The sequence below is a fragment of the Oncorhynchus mykiss genome, chromosome 30 (assembly GCF_013265735.2).
Source record: "Oncorhynchus mykiss isolate Arlee chromosome 30, USDA_OmykA_1.1, whole genome shotgun sequence".
In the NCBI taxonomy this organism is placed as follows: domain Eukaryota; kingdom Metazoa; phylum Chordata; class Actinopteri; order Salmoniformes; family Salmonidae; genus Oncorhynchus; species Oncorhynchus mykiss.
This window is the reverse complement of record NC_050570.1, coordinates 28,352,170-28,367,399: the sequence shown is the minus strand read 5'-3', so window position 1 is coordinate 28,367,399 and position 15,230 is coordinate 28,352,170. Positions and strand designations below refer to the sequence as shown.

Sequence of the window (15,230 nt, the reverse complement as noted above, 5' to 3'; positions counted from 1 at the left end):
GCAGTGTGTTTTTCCTCTCCTCTCCCCTTCTCGTTTTGTGTTTTTTTCTACACATGTAGGTAAGGTCTTTGGAGCGATCAGACCAATCTGCTGCCACCCATCTTTAAGGGGGAGGGGTTAAGAGTCAGCCGACCAGCCGTATGTGCAGGCAGGAGGAGGTTAATGCAGTAGCTGTGTGTGAGTGCGAGGGGGAGAGGGATTGTGACCAATCAGAGAAGCATCGGGTGCCCCCCCTCCCCCACCCTTGGTTTGGTCTGCTCCATCTCTCCCTCTCAGTGGTTCCTGCTGCAGTATAAGTCACAGGCTGCGCTGTTCCCACTGACACATACACGGAGGGAGACACACACACACACACACACACACACACTCGTACGAGCGGAAATCCTCTTACACGTCGCTAGCAGATTAAAGCCTGCACATCTCAAATCATATTCCAAATGTGCCACCTTCCCCTGGGTATCCTCCCTCCTCTTCCTCCTCCTCCTCCGCCTCTTCATCCTCTACCTCCGCAGGACTTCTCCTCTACTTCTGTTGCTGCTTCTTCTTCTTCTTCATCCTCTGGCAGCTGGCCCACTCGCCTCTGCGGCTGAGATGACCACACAGCCTGCCTGAGGGAGAGAGAGAGAGACAGGAGGAGACAGAAAGGAGAAAACGAGGGAAGGGGGAAAGAAAGAAGAGAGGGAGTCATTTCATCCTGAGAGCTACTCTGAAGAAAGAAGGGGAAAAGGGAGAGGGTCAGCACGGCCAGGCTCGGAGAAGAGGAGGGGGAAGTGGAGGAGGAAGTCGGGGGGGAGAGAAGAGAAGAGCGCTCCGGTGCAGAAAGAGAAATAGAGCGAGAGAGAGCTGACTGTGTATCAACCATGAAAGCTCTACTGCTGCTGGTTCTACCCTGGCTCAGCCCAGCCAACTACACTGACAATGTGGGCAACCTGCACATCCTCTACTCTGAGCTGTGAGTACTGTACCACTGTCCCACTCAGCATAGACCTGCTGCATCCATTCACTTCCATAACATCACTCCATCACTCCCCTTCACCAACGGCCCATACAGCCCTGTAGTGTGTGTGTGTCTGTGTGTGAGCGTACATGCGTTTGTGTATGCCTGTGTGTGCGCGTTTGCACGCATGTGTCTGTGTGTGTTCTTTTAATCTGACTACAAAGAGAGTGTACGGCGCTATGGCCATTTGTGGGGTTATTGATTTGGGTAGTGGCCATTGGTTGCCGTGGCAGCGGGATGCGGTTGACATGACAGATATAGAGGTTTGTGCAGACAAGGTCTGTTTGGATGTTCCAGGGTAGCACTGCAGCATGGCAGCACTCTCATCAGGACTGCAGGATGTGTGTGTGTGTGTGTGTGTGTTTACTGTATGTGTGTGTGTGTGTGTGTGTGTGTGTGTGTGTGTGTGTGTGTGTGTGTGTGTGTGTGTGTGTGTGTGTGTGTGTGTGCGTGCGTGCTGTCTATTGATCAGTAACGAAATGTGTACCTGTGCATGCCTGTTGCTAAACGCTTTGATTGTCTCTGTATGTGTGCGTTATTGCGTTGTTTGTGAGGTTTTTACATGTGGAGGACATACCTTTCGATACCTGGGTGCCCGTTTGATTCCTGCTTCATTCTACATGTTCACTGTGTGAATGGCCATATTCATGAGGAGCACTCCAGGCAAAACAAAGAGCAAACACTCGCTATATCCACACAGAGAACACAGTCATCGCTACAAACAACACAACAACACAGACATTCACATTCACAATGATTCAGAAAGATAGATACACAGATAAAGACGATAACGACAAACAACACCCTCTGGGGGGAAGAAAACACTCCCAGAGACCATTCATTCAGTCATAGTTCATATGAAACACTTTGACACCATGGCAACAACCGTCTCATCCAGCCAGCTGTACTCTTCATACCGAGGAGCAGGTGACGATCTCGCCTCCTTCGTTCCCTTGGCTCAGATTCTCATTTTTGAAAATAGACACCATCCTCCCTGAAGTAGCCTAAACACGTATTGTGTCTGCATAGCGACTGTTCGTTTTAATTCTAGGTTTGTGTGGTGTGTGGAGATGTGGGCTGTGCAGCTGAATCTTATTGGTGAAACACATTTCTGTCTGTGTGTTTCTAAGTGTGTCTATATCGGTTTAGTCTTTCTGAGCGGGAATGCAGTTTGACTATGTGGCCATTCGTTCTCTACGTAGTCATTTTTAGTCTGAGTCTTTCTGGGAATAGTCTATAGTGGTCCTTTGTATGTGTCTCTGTCAGTGATATTGGTTATATTCAGTAGACTCATTTGAAGCCTGGGGCTCACAGATCTATAAGCTGGGATCCTGCTATCCTCTCCAGTCCCCGCCAGTCTGACGGAAATGTCCCATTATGCTGTGTGAATACAGGGAACAATGCAAAGCTTTACAAATCCTCCCGTTCCATTATGAGGATCCTTTATTGAGTGGAGCTTTAGCTCCTGCAGACACTCATATCCCATATTGGACAGCCATGAAACCTAGAGAAATAGGGGGGAGGGGAGAGGGGAGGGAGAGAGAGGGAGAAAGAGAGAGAGAGAGATGGCTAGAGAGAGAGAGAGATGGCTAGAGAGAGAGAGAGATGGCTAGAGAGAGAGAGAGAGAGAGATGGCTAGAGAGAGAGCGAGATGGCTAGAGAGAGAGAGAGAGAGATGGCTAGAGAGAGAGAGAGAGATGGCTAGAGAGAGAGCGAGAGAGATGGTTAGAGAGAGAGCGAGAGAGATGGCTAGAGAGAGAGAGAGAGATGGCTAGAGAGAGATGGCTAGAGAGAGAGCGAGAGAGATGGCTAGAGAGAGAGATGGCTAGAGAGAGAGAGAGATGGCTAGAGAGAGAGAGAGATGGCTAGAGAGAGAGCGAGAGAGATGGCTAGAGAGAGAGAGAGAGATGAGGAGAGAAGGGAAAGGCGAGAGAGGTGAGGGAGAGGAGGGGACAGTAAAGGAGGAGAGGAGAATGGAAATAGAAAGCAGGGAATGGAAGAAGAAGGGCAGAGGAGAGGAGAGAGAGCAGGGGAAATAAGAGGAGACAGGAGGGGATAAGGTCACTTCCATCTGTCCATCCATGCGTATGGCTGCCTTAGCAATGGGAGACTGAGGGGCTCATTGGGAGCACACTCAGTATGTGGGTCATTGCAATGAATGATTGTTTGTAAATACCACGAGTGCTTTCTATCCTCTCCTCATGTGTGTGTTTCTGTGAGTGTGTTTGTGTGTGTGTTTCTGTGAGTGTGTTTGTGTGTGTGTTTCTGTGAGTGTGTTTATGTGTGTGTTTCTGTGTGTCTGTGCGCAGTGCTGTCTCTGTGACGGGGCTTTTGCTGATTGTGGCATGATAGAGAGGGAAAACAGGAGCGGACATGGTGTTTTTTCTGGCTGGCTGGAGAGCAGTGGCACACCATTCATCTTTATCCAGTGCCCTGACAGCCAGGAGCCTCCCTCTGTCTGACCATCATCTCATCTGTCTCACCCTCTCTCTCGCTTGCTCATACTCGCTTCTCCTCTCGCTACGCTTTTCTCTGTGTCTCAGTTGTCGTGCTGCATTTCCCTGTTTCCCACAAAAGGGATTTCATTCTATGAGAGAAATCATATTGTAATATATTGTAAAATCAAATGATATTGTATTTGTCTCATGCGCAGGTGCTCTTTCCCAATGATGCAGAGTTAAAAATACAAACATTTAAATGTGTGTGTTATGTGTGTATGTGTGTGTGCGTATGCGTATGTATGTGTGTTTGTGTGAGATTGTCAGTGCGTGCGAGTGTGTGGGTAGATTCCTGCGAGTGTGCATAAATGGTATCTTGCACGTTCACACACACATAGTATACACAGCACAAGCAGGGGAGAGAAAGAGAGAAAGAGAGAGAGAGAGAGAGAGAGAGAGAGAGAGAGAGCGAGAGTGAGAGAGAGAGAGAGAGAGTTGCTCCGTAATTAAATCTGGAATAGAGTTACCCCACTTATCCTCCTTCAGCAACAACCAGTGCAGCACTGGCATACACACAGGAGCACCTATGTCATTTATCCCCATGTGTCCCTGTACATGCAGTACACACACACACACAAAATACATAAACACTGCATCCACTTACCACCCCTTTTGCAAACATACACATAATCCACTCTCTTTTTCCATAACACACACACACGCTGCCACGCACACACGCTGCCACGCACACACGCTGCCACGCACACCGATGTCTCACCTCTCACCCAGCACACACGCCCTCTACTCCCCTGATAATCACAGTGCAGTGCTATAGAACGTTAATGATTAATCTGCGTTCATTTCTGGGGCCTGGGCTGACTTGTCTTAAACGCTATGATTAACTTAGCTTCCGTCCTTTCAGCCTGAATCTCCAAAGCTCGACGCAGAGAGCTGTGGCGTCCCAGACGCTTTCCGCACGGACACATCCTAATGGGATCAGCCCGCCACCCGGCCACAGAGCAAGGGATCTGAACGATAAGAGGCATTTGTTGATTCCAGGTCCAACCCATCCCCAGTCAAAGACATACAGTACCCCGACTACCCATTGCTAGTCGACTACCATCCTGGTCCATCTTAGCCCAGTGGCAGGGTGGAGGGCTGGCTTCACTAATTAGACTTTTGTTGGGATTAAATATGAATAATTTTTCTGCAGCTCTTCATCTCAGCGCGTCTATCAGGCTGGAGGCAGAGGAGAGCAGAGGAGCGGAGGGCAGAGTGACAAGGCTATGGTTAACATCAAGCCAACAGGCAACTTCTTATCCTACTAGACGTCTTATGCTTATGTTCTTAACTTTCTCTGTGAAGACTGTTAGTGAATGGTGCTCACGTAGCATGCGCAAAACACATTTTCTTTAGCTATTCACACCTTACCATATGAACATGCGGTATACATGGATGAAGATGAAAAGACAACTGTGGTGTGTGGAGCCCCCCCCCCCCCCCCCCCCCCCCCCCCCCCCCCCCCCCCCCCCCCCCCCCCCCAGACAAGTGTAAAGGACACACTTTAAGAGAGATACAGTGTACTGCATATACACATGCACACAGAGGCACACACACATACAAACATACACACACAGGCACACATTATCACCGGGCCCATGTGCACAAGAAACACACAAAAGCAGTGATTAATTATTTACATAATAATTTATTCATGAGAGGAAGAGAGCAGAGGGTCGTCTTTGTGACTTTGAGAGTCTTCTCCTCTAACTAATTTCACTGTATTCATGCAGACATGTTGAGCAAGGCCCGCGGGTCACACGCTTGGAGGACATGGGGGAGGCGATGGAGATTGTGAGGTTCGAGAGATGCTGTTTGTATGCAAGTCAGCACTTTCAAGTTTCAAGTTTTAATGTCACGTGCCCAAGTATAGTGAAATGCCTTTCTTGCAAGCTCTAAACCCAACAATGCAGCCATCAATATCAATGTAGAACTAAAAATAACATAAGGTAGAACAAAAACACTCAAGATATAGAAATAAGAAATAAGAAGAATACGAGAAGTAAGAAGCTATGTAGAGGTTCAGTTCCAATATCATATTTACAATGTGCAGAGCTACTGGAGTGACAAAGGCAGATATGCATAGTGGTAAAAACATGCATGAGAGCACTAGCTGTTCCGGATGACTGTTTGATCACGCTCTCCGCAGCCGATGTGAATAAGACCTTCAAACAGGTCAACATTCACAAGGCCGCCAGGCCAGACAGATTACCAGGACGTGTACTGCGAGCATGCACTGAACAACTGGCAAGTGTCTTCACTGACATTTTCAACCTCTCCCTGTCCGAGTCTGTAATACCAACATGTTTTAAGCAGACCACCACAGTGCCTGTGCCCAAGAACACTAAGGTAACCTGCCTAAATGACTATCGACCCGTAGCACTCACGTCTGTTGCCATGAAGTGCTTTGAAAGGCTGGTCATGGAAAGGCCCACTCCAATTTGCATACCGCCCCAACAGATCCACAGATGATGCCATCTCTATTGCACTCCACACTGCTCTTTCCCACCTGGATAAAAGGAACACCTATGTGAGAATGTTATTCATTGACTACAGCTCAGCATTCAACACCATAATACCTTCAAAGCTCTTCAATAAGCTAAGGATTCTGGGACTAAACACTTCCCTCTGCAACTGGATCCTGGACTTCCTGATGGGCTGCCCCCAGGTGGTAAGGGTAGGTAACAACACATCCGCCACACTGATCCTCAGCACAGGGGCCCCTCAGGGGTGCGTGCTCAGTCCCCTCCTGTACTCCCTGTTCACTCATGACTACACGGCCAGGCACAACTCCAAAATGTTCTACAGCTGTATCATTGAGAGCATCCTGACTGGTTGCATCACTGCCTGGTATGGCAACTGGACGGCCTCCGACCGCAAGGCACTACAGAGGGCAGTGTGTATGGCCCAGTACATCACCGGGGCCAAGCTTCCTGCCATCCAGGACCTCTATACCAGGCGGTGTCAAAGGAAGGCCCTAAAAATTGTCACAGACTCCAGCCACCCTAGTCATAGACTGTTCTCTCTGGTACCGCACGGCAAGCAGTACCAGAGCGCCAAGTCTAGGTCCAAGAGGCTTCTAAATAGCTTCTACCCATTAAGCCACAAGACTCCTGAACATCTAGTCAAATGGCCCAGACTATTTACACAGCCCCCCCCCCCCCTTTTACGTTGCTGCTATTCTCTGTTATTATCTATGCGTAGTCACTTTAATAACTCTACCTACATGTACATATTACCTCAATTACCTCGACTAACCAGTTCCCCTGCACATTGATTCTGTACCAGTACCCCCTGTATACATAGGCTCGCTATTGTTATGTTACTGCTGCTCTTTAATTCACTGTAAGGTCTACACCTGTTGTATTTGGCGCATGTGACTAATAACATTTGATTTGATGTGAGTAAGTGTATGTGTGTGTGTGTAAAGTCAGTATAAATGTGTGTGCATGTTATGTGTGTGTTGGAGTGTCAGTGTGCGTGAGTGTGTAGAGTCCTGTGAGTGTGCATAGAGACAGTGTAAAAATATAAATCAAATTGAAGGGTCAACTAGTCCACGTAGCCATTCTGTTAGATATTAAGCAGTCTTATGGCTTGGGGATAGAAGCTGTTCCAGAGCCTGTTGGTGTCTGACTTGATGCACTGGCACCGCTTGTGCGGAAGCAGAGCGAACAGTCTATGGCTTGGGTGGCTAAAGTCTATCATGTTTTTCCGGTCCTTCCTTTCACACCGCCTGATATAGAGGTCCTGGATGGCAGGGAGCTCTGCCCCAGTGATGTACTGGGCTGTCTGCAACATCCTCTGTAGCGTTATGCGATCGAGGGCCATGCTGTTTCTATACCAAACGGTGATGCAGCCTGTCAAAGTGCTCTCAGTGGTGCAGCTGTAGAACTCTTTGAAGATTTGAGGGACCATGACAAACCTTTTCAACCTCCTGAGGGAGAAGAGAGCCTGTTGCGCTTTCTTCACAACTGTGCGTGTGTGGACCATTTCAATTTTTTTTTGTGACCGCGAGGAACTTGAAGCTCCACTGCAGCCTGTCGATGTGGATGGGGGTCTGCTCGCCACCCCCGTTTCCTGTAATCCACAATCAGCTCCTTGGTTGAGGGAGATGTCCCAGCACCACACCGCCTCCTTGCAGGCTGTCTCATCGTCGCCGGTGATCAGGCCTACCAAATTCATGTCGTCAGCAAACTTGATGATGGTGTTGGAGTCATTCGTGGCCATGCAGTCGTGGGTCAACAGGGAGCACAGGAGGGGGGAAAGCACACACCGCTGTGGGGCCCCCGTGTTAAGGGTGAGCGTGGCGGAGGTGATGCTGCCTACCCTTACTACCTGGGGTTTGTCCATCAAGGAGTCCAGGATCCAGTTGCCGAGGGAGGTGTTCAGCCCCAGGGTACTAAGCTTGGTGAAAAACTTGGAGGCGAAAATGGTGTTGAGCTGAACGCTGAGCTGTAATGATTGAACAGCATTCTCACATAGGTATTCCTCTTATCTTGGTGGGTGAGGGCAGTGTGGAGTGGATCTGTTTATCGATCTGTTGTGGCGGTATGCAAATTAGAGTGGGTCTATGGTGTCTGGGATGATGGAGTTGATGTGTGCCATAACCAGCCTTTCAAATCACTCCATGATTACAGATGTGAGTGCTACAGGGAGGTAGACATTGTGGCATGAAGCCGTGGAGTTCTTGAGAGCAGAAAGGATGGTGGTCATCTTAAACCGTGTGGGGATTACAGACTGGGACAAGGAGAGGTTTTATTCAATATACTGTGTTCATTGGGTGGGTATGCATTTTGCGGAACATGTGTTTGTTTGTACATGTATACTATACTTCAGTACTGTAGTATTCTACTGCCTAGCCGTATCGTAAAATACTGAATGACTGAAGAATAACAAGGCATTCATACTATCCTGTTGAATAGGTCTTTGGTCTGCCTGTTTCAGTGTGCCTTTTGGTCTGCCTGTATCAGTGTGTCTTTGGTCTGCCTGTATCAGTGTGTCTTTGGTCTGCCTGTATCAGTGTGTATTTGGTCTGCCTGTATCAGTGTGTCTTTGGTCTGTCTGTATCAGTGTGTTTTTGGTCTGCCTGTATCAGTGTGTCTTTGGTCTGCCTGTATCAGTGTGTCCTTGGTCTGCCTGTATCAGTGTGTCTTTGGTCTGCCTGTATCAGTGTGTCTTTGGTCTGCCTGTATCAGTGTGTCTTTGGTCTGCCTGTATCAGTGTGCCTTTGGTCTGCCTGTATCAGTGTGTCTTTGGTCTGCCTGTATCAGTGTGTCTTTGGTCTGCCTGTATCAGTGTGTCTTTGGTCTGCCTGTATCAGTGTGTCTTTGGTCTGCCTGTATCAGTGTGTTTTTGGTCTGCCTGTATCAGTGTGTCTTTGGTCTGCCTGTATCAGTGTGTCTTTGGTCTGCCTGTATCAGTGTGTCTTTGGTCTGCCTGTATCAGTGTGTCTTTGGTCTGCCTGTATCAGCGTGCCTTTGGTCTGCCTGTATCAGCGTGTCTTTGGTCTGCCTGTATCAGTATGTCTGTTGAGCTGCATCCTGTTCTACAAGGTGGATATATCCCCTCTGCTGAATTTCTCATCACCACTGGACGTTCCATATGAGTGGCCAGACCAGAGACACTGGAGTGCAGCCATCTCTGAGACAGGGACAGAGGGATAGAGAGAGAGAGAGGAGTGAAGGGCAGAGGAGAGGAAAGCAGAATCTAGTCTAATCTGTCATGTCAGAGAGATTGGAAACCCAAATTGGTCTACACGGACAAGTTCTGGCCTGGTTTAGATCTTATCTGTCGGAAAGATATCAGTTTGTCTCTGTGAATGGTCTGTCCTCTGACAAATCAACTGTAAATTTCGGTGTTCCTCAAGGTTCCGTTTTAGGACCACTTTTGTTTTCACTATATATTTTACCTCTTGGGGATGTTATTCGAAAACATAATGTTAACTTTCACTGCTATGCAGATGACACACAGCTGTACATTTCAATTAAACATGGTGAAGCCCCAAAATTGCCCTTGCTAGAAGAATGTGTTTCAGACATAAGGAAGTGGATGGCTGCAAACTTTCTACTTTTAAACTCGGACAAAACAGAGATGCTTGTTCTAGGTCCCAAGAAACAAAGAGATCTTCTGTTGAATCTGACAATTAATCTTAATGGTTGTACAGTCGTCTCAAATAAAACTGTGAAGGACCTCGGCGTTACTCTGGACCCTGATCTCTCTTTTGAAGAACATATCAAGACCATTTCAAGGACAGCTTTTTTCCATCTACGAAACATTGCAAAAATCAGGAACTTTCTGTCCAAAAATGATGCAGAAAAATTAATCCATGCTTTTGTCACTTCCAGGTTAGACTACTGCAATGCTCTACTTTCCGGCTACCCGGATAAAGCACTAAATAAACTTCAGTTAGTGCTAAATACGGCTGCTAGAATCCTGACTAGAACCAAAAAATTTGATCATATTACTCCAGTGCTAGCCTCTCTACACTGGCTTCCTGTCAAAGCAAGGGCTGATTTCAAGGTTTTACTGCTAACCTACAAAGCATTACATGGGCTTGCTCCTATCTATCTCTCTGATTTGGTCCTGCCGTACATACCTACACGTACGCTACGGTCACAAGACGCAGGCCTCCTAATTGTCCCTAGAATTTTTAAGCAAACAGCTGGAGGCAGGGCTTTCTCCTATAGAGCTCCATTTTTATGGAACGGTCTGCCTACCCATGTCAGAGACGCAAACTCGGTCTCAACCTTTAAGTCTCTACTGAAGACTCATCTCTTCAGTGGGTCATATGATTGAGTGTAGTCTGGCCCAGGAGTGGGAGGGTGAACGGAAAGGCTCTGGAGCAACGAACCACCCTTGCTGTCTCTGCCTGGCCGGTTCCCCTCTTTCCACTGGGATTCTCTGCCTCTAACCCTATTACAGGGGCTGAGTCACTGGCTTTACTGGGGCTCTCTCATGCCGTCCCTGGAGGAGGTGCGTCACCTGAGTGGGTTGAGTCACTGATGTGGTCATCCTGTCTGGGTTGGCGCCCCCCCCCCCCCCTTAAGTTGTGCCGTGGCGGAGGTCTTTGTGGGCTATACTCAGCCTTGTCTCAGGATGGTAAGTTGGTGGTTGAAGATATCCCTCTAGTGGTGTGGGGGCTGTGCTTTGGCAAAGTGGGTGGGGTTATATCCTTCCTGTTTGGCCCTGTCCGGGGGTGTCCTCGGAGTGGGCCACAGTGTCTCCTGACCCCTCCTGTCTCAGCCTCCAGTATTTATGCTGCAGTAGTTTATGTGTCGGGGGGCTAGGGTCAGTTTGTTATATCTGGAGTACTTCTCCTGTCCTATTCGGTGTCCTGTGTGAATCTAAGTGTGCGTTCTCTAATTCTCTCCTTCTCTCTTTCTCTCTCTCGGAGGACCTGAGCCCTAGGACCATGCCCCAGGACTACCTGACATGATGACTCCTTGCTGTCCCCAGTCCACCTGGCTGTGCTGCTGCTCCAGTTTCAACTGTTCTGCCTTATTATTATTCGACCATGCTGATCATTTATGAACATTTGAACATCTTGGCCATGTTCTGTTATAATCTCCACCCGGCACAGCCAGAAGAGGACTGGCCATCCCACATATGCTCTCTCTAATTCTCTCTTTCTTTCTCTCTCTCGGAGGACCTGAGCCCTAGGACCATGCCCCAGGAATACCTGACATGATGACTCCTTGCTGTCCCCAGTCCACCTGACTGTGCTGCTGCTCCAGTTTCAACTATTCTGCCTTATTATTATTCGACCATGCTGGTCATTTATGAACATTTGAACATCTTGACCATGTTTTGTTATAATCTCCACCCGGCACAGCCAGAAGAGGACTGGCCACCCCACATAGCCTGGTTCCTCTCTAGGTTTCTTCCTAGGTTTTGGCCTTTCTAGGGAGTTTTTCCTAGCCACCGTGCTTCTTCACCTGCATTGCTTGCTGTTTGGGGTTTTAGGCTGGGTTTCTGTACAGCACTTTGAGATATCAGCTGATGTACGAAGGGCTATATAAAATAAATTTGATTTGATTTGATTTGATGTCAGTGATTTGATGCCCTGGCTGCCTCTTGCCACGCCCCTAGCTGAGCTGGTGTCACGTCACCCAGCACCACCGGCCACTAGGGGTAACAGTGGCTGCCTCTTGCCACGCCCCTAGCTGAGCTGGTGTCACGTCACCCAGCACCACCGGCCACTAGGGGTAACAGTGGATGCCTCTTGCCACGCCCCTAGCTGAGCTGGTGTCACGTCACCCAGCACCACCGGCCACTAGGGGTAACAGTGGCTGCCTCTTGCCACGCCCCTAGCTGAGCTGGTGTCACGTCACCCAGCACCACCGTGATACGTACAGCCAGGTCACCCCTGATACAAGTCAGTATTCAACATCCATCCATGCCTGAGGACGTCGTGAGATGACATGGAAACCGGCCACTAGGGGTAACAGTGAGCGTTGTTACCTTCGGGTAGGTTTCTGTTTTGTGAGGGTGTTGTGGAAGGGGAGATTGGTGTAAGCATCTGGTGTTGCATGTTGCGTGTTGCAAGGTTGCATGTTCAAATCCAGCAATAGAAAGTCGTTTTTGAGATTTCTGTTTAAAGCCTTTCCCAAATCTTATAATTTACCTTGACCGTTCGGAGTTCATGCCTGAACTTAACTCTAACCTTAAAAAATTGGCATTAATGCCTAAACTTAATCTTAAACACTTCAAAATTTGATGTTTGGAACAACTTCAAAATGTGTTTTATGAAAACATGAATGAGACCGTGAGAGCTCGTTGTAGCACGTTGTGTGGACCGGGAAACAAACAGGGACACCACCAGGGACTAGGGACCAGTGCCCAGCGTAACTACGGTATGGCGCTGCAGGGATAGTTGCCTTGTTTGGACAGGCTGACCAACCCTGAACAGGCTGGTGTAGGCATGGGTCCGAGAGCAATACCCCCACCCCCACCACCACCCTCAGACCATGTGAGAAACGAGACCATAGAGAGGAGAGGCGCATTGAGCACTATGGGATACCAGCAGAAAGAGCACACAGGACCCATGGGATGCACTTAACAGAGGTTTATATAGGATTGTTGTTGTATACCCAGGATAATAATGTACACACACACACACAGAAACACAGTGTTGCACATACTGACAAAGTGCCAGATATGTGAAATGTTTTGCGTGCTAGGCTACTCTGGCGCTGTATTAGTAGCATATGAGGGGAAAGTAGGCCAACCACAAACAAAAATACAACAGAAATTGAAGTTAGTAGGAGATTACAATCTATTGTTCATATATACTGGACTAGCATACATACAGTGGGGCAAAAAAGTATTTAGTTAGCCACTAATTGTGCAAGTTCTCCCACTTGAAAAGATGAGAGAGGCCTGTAATTTTCATCATAGGTACACTTCAACTATGACAGACAAAATGAGAAAAAAAATCCAGAAAATCACATTGTAGGATTTTTAATGAATTTATTTGCAAAGTATGGTGGAAAATAACTATTTGGTCAATAACAAAAGTTTATATACCCTTTGTTGGCAATGACAGAGGTCAAATGTTTTCTGTAAGTCTTCACAAGGTTTTCACACACTGTTGCTGGTATTTTGGCCCATTCCTCCATGCAGATCTCCTCTAGAGCAGTGATGTTTTGGGGCTGTTGCTGGGCAACACGGACTTTCAACTCCCTCCAAAGATTTTCTATGGGGTTGAGATCTGGAGACTGGCTAGGCCACTCCAGGACCTTGAAATGCTTCTTACGAAGCCACTCCTTCTTTGCCCGGGCGGTGTGTTTGGGATCATTGTCATGCTGAAAGACCCAGCCATGTTTAATCTTCAATGTCCTTGCTGATGGAAGGAGGTTTTCACTCAAAATCTCACGATACATGGCCCCATTCATTCTTTCCTTTACACGGATCAGTCGTCCTGGTCCCTTTGCAGAAAAACAGCCCCAAAGCATGATGTTTCCACCCCCCTGCTTCACAGTAGGTATGGTGTTCTTTGGATGCAACTCAGCATTCTTTGTCCTCCAAACATGACGAGTTGAGTTCTCCAAACATGACGAGTTGGAGCCCCAGATCGAGGGAGATTATCAGTGGTCTTGTATGTCTTCCATTTCCTAATAATTGCTCCCACAGTTGATTTCTTCAAACCAAGCTGCTTACCTATTGCAGATTCAGTCTTCCCAGCCTGGTGCAGGTCTACAATTTTGTTTCTGTTGTCCTTTGTCAGCTCTTTGGTCTTGGCCATAGTGGAGTTTGGAGTGGGACTGTTTGAGGTTGTGGACAGGTGTCTTTTATACTGATAACAAGTTCAAACAGGTGCCATTAATACAGGTAACAAGTGGAGGACAGAGGAGCCTCTTAAAGAAGAAGTTACAGGTCTGTTAGAGCCAGAAACCTTGCTTGTTTGTAGGTGACCAAATACTTATTTTCCACCATAATTTGCAAATAAATTCATAAAAAATCCTACAATGTAATTTTCTGGATTTTTTTTCTCATTTTGTCTGTCATAGTTAAAGTATACCTATGATGAAAATTACAGGCCTCTATCATCTTTTTAAGTGGAAGAACTTGCACAATTGGTGGCTAACTACTGTAAATACTTTTTTGCCCCACTGTACATACTGCATGACTCCCGTACATATAACTATACACCCACACACACAGGCCTCTAATGTCACAGTGAATAGGACAGATGTAGAATTCACCTACAAGTCATCTGGAGCCTTAGGCTGTCCATGACTTTTAACATTGAAGGTTCTCACGTTCACGTTCAAACACGCATGCGAAGTGCTCACACATACACACACGTATAACAACCTCCACAGACCTCCACATATCTCCACAACCTCCACATACCTCCCCTTATAGCTAATTGTGTTTTTCTTCACATCAATTAACGCAGACATAGGTGCTGGAAAGAATGATACATGCAGAATTCCCACTGCAGTCATTCTTAGCTGCCATGGTTTTTGCCTTATATGCTTACACTGACTGAAGCACTGACGATTGCTGGAATTTGCATGAAATACAACGTTTGGTGTGCACATTGCACTATTGAGATAGGCTTCTTCAGCAAAGCCTTTTTATGTAGTGGAGCTGCCGTGATTGTAGCGATCTCAGAGCCAGCTACGCTCCCAAACTGAGGAGGAGAGAATAAATCTGACAGAGAGAGAGACAGAGTTACAGAGGTGGAGGGAGAGAGAGTAGGATAGAGCATAAAGGACGGAGGGCGAGTGTACAAAATTGAGAACAGGATGGAGGAATAGGAGACGAAGGAGAGAGGAGTACAGAGGACAGAGAGAAAGACTCTCGGGTTGGTTGAAACACGACACTCATGCAATGACTGCTGCATCAACGTCCTTCCTAGCTGATCATGTCAGGTCATGGCATTGGCTGATGATCTGACTCTGGTATTGATTGGAGAAAAGGCCTGATTCAGAGCTCAGGAAATTGGAGGAAGATGACCTCATTGACTCAGGGCTGGGAGGGTTTTCTTTTAGATCATCAACACAGGTGAACCAATCCTGCCAAACCAGACTTACAGTAGCTGGATTTTGTGCGTGGGGGGAGCCTGTGATATTGGCCCCGGACGTGTTCGTCTCGGGACCTGAAGTGCTTTGTTGTTGAGTCACACCCTATAGCTGACATTTCCTCTGAGAAAAAGCAACACAATCCAATCAACACACCAGCACGCCTACTAATTCAAGTTTTTTCAGTTCATCATTCATTCTCTCCCC

The 15,230-nt window shown here is 47.5% G+C and overlaps 1 protein-coding gene across 2 annotated transcripts in view; it reads left to right on the top strand.

Moving 5' to 3' along the window:
• The window catches only part of lnx1 (ligand of numb-protein X 1), a 74,724-nt gene that overhangs the window by 14,941 nt on the left and 44,553 nt on the right, over window positions 1-15,230 (top strand). The window contains exon 1 of one of the 2 annotated variants that reach the window (XM_036968591.1): window positions 295-952. The exons of the other annotated variant lie outside the window; for it this stretch is intronic. Coding sequence (XP_036824486.1) covers window positions 861-952 — 92 coding nt within the window. The 5' untranslated portion in view covers window positions 295-860. Of the gene's footprint in view, window positions 1-294; window positions 953-15,230 lie in introns of those variants that run through there. 2 annotated transcript variants of the gene reach the window in all.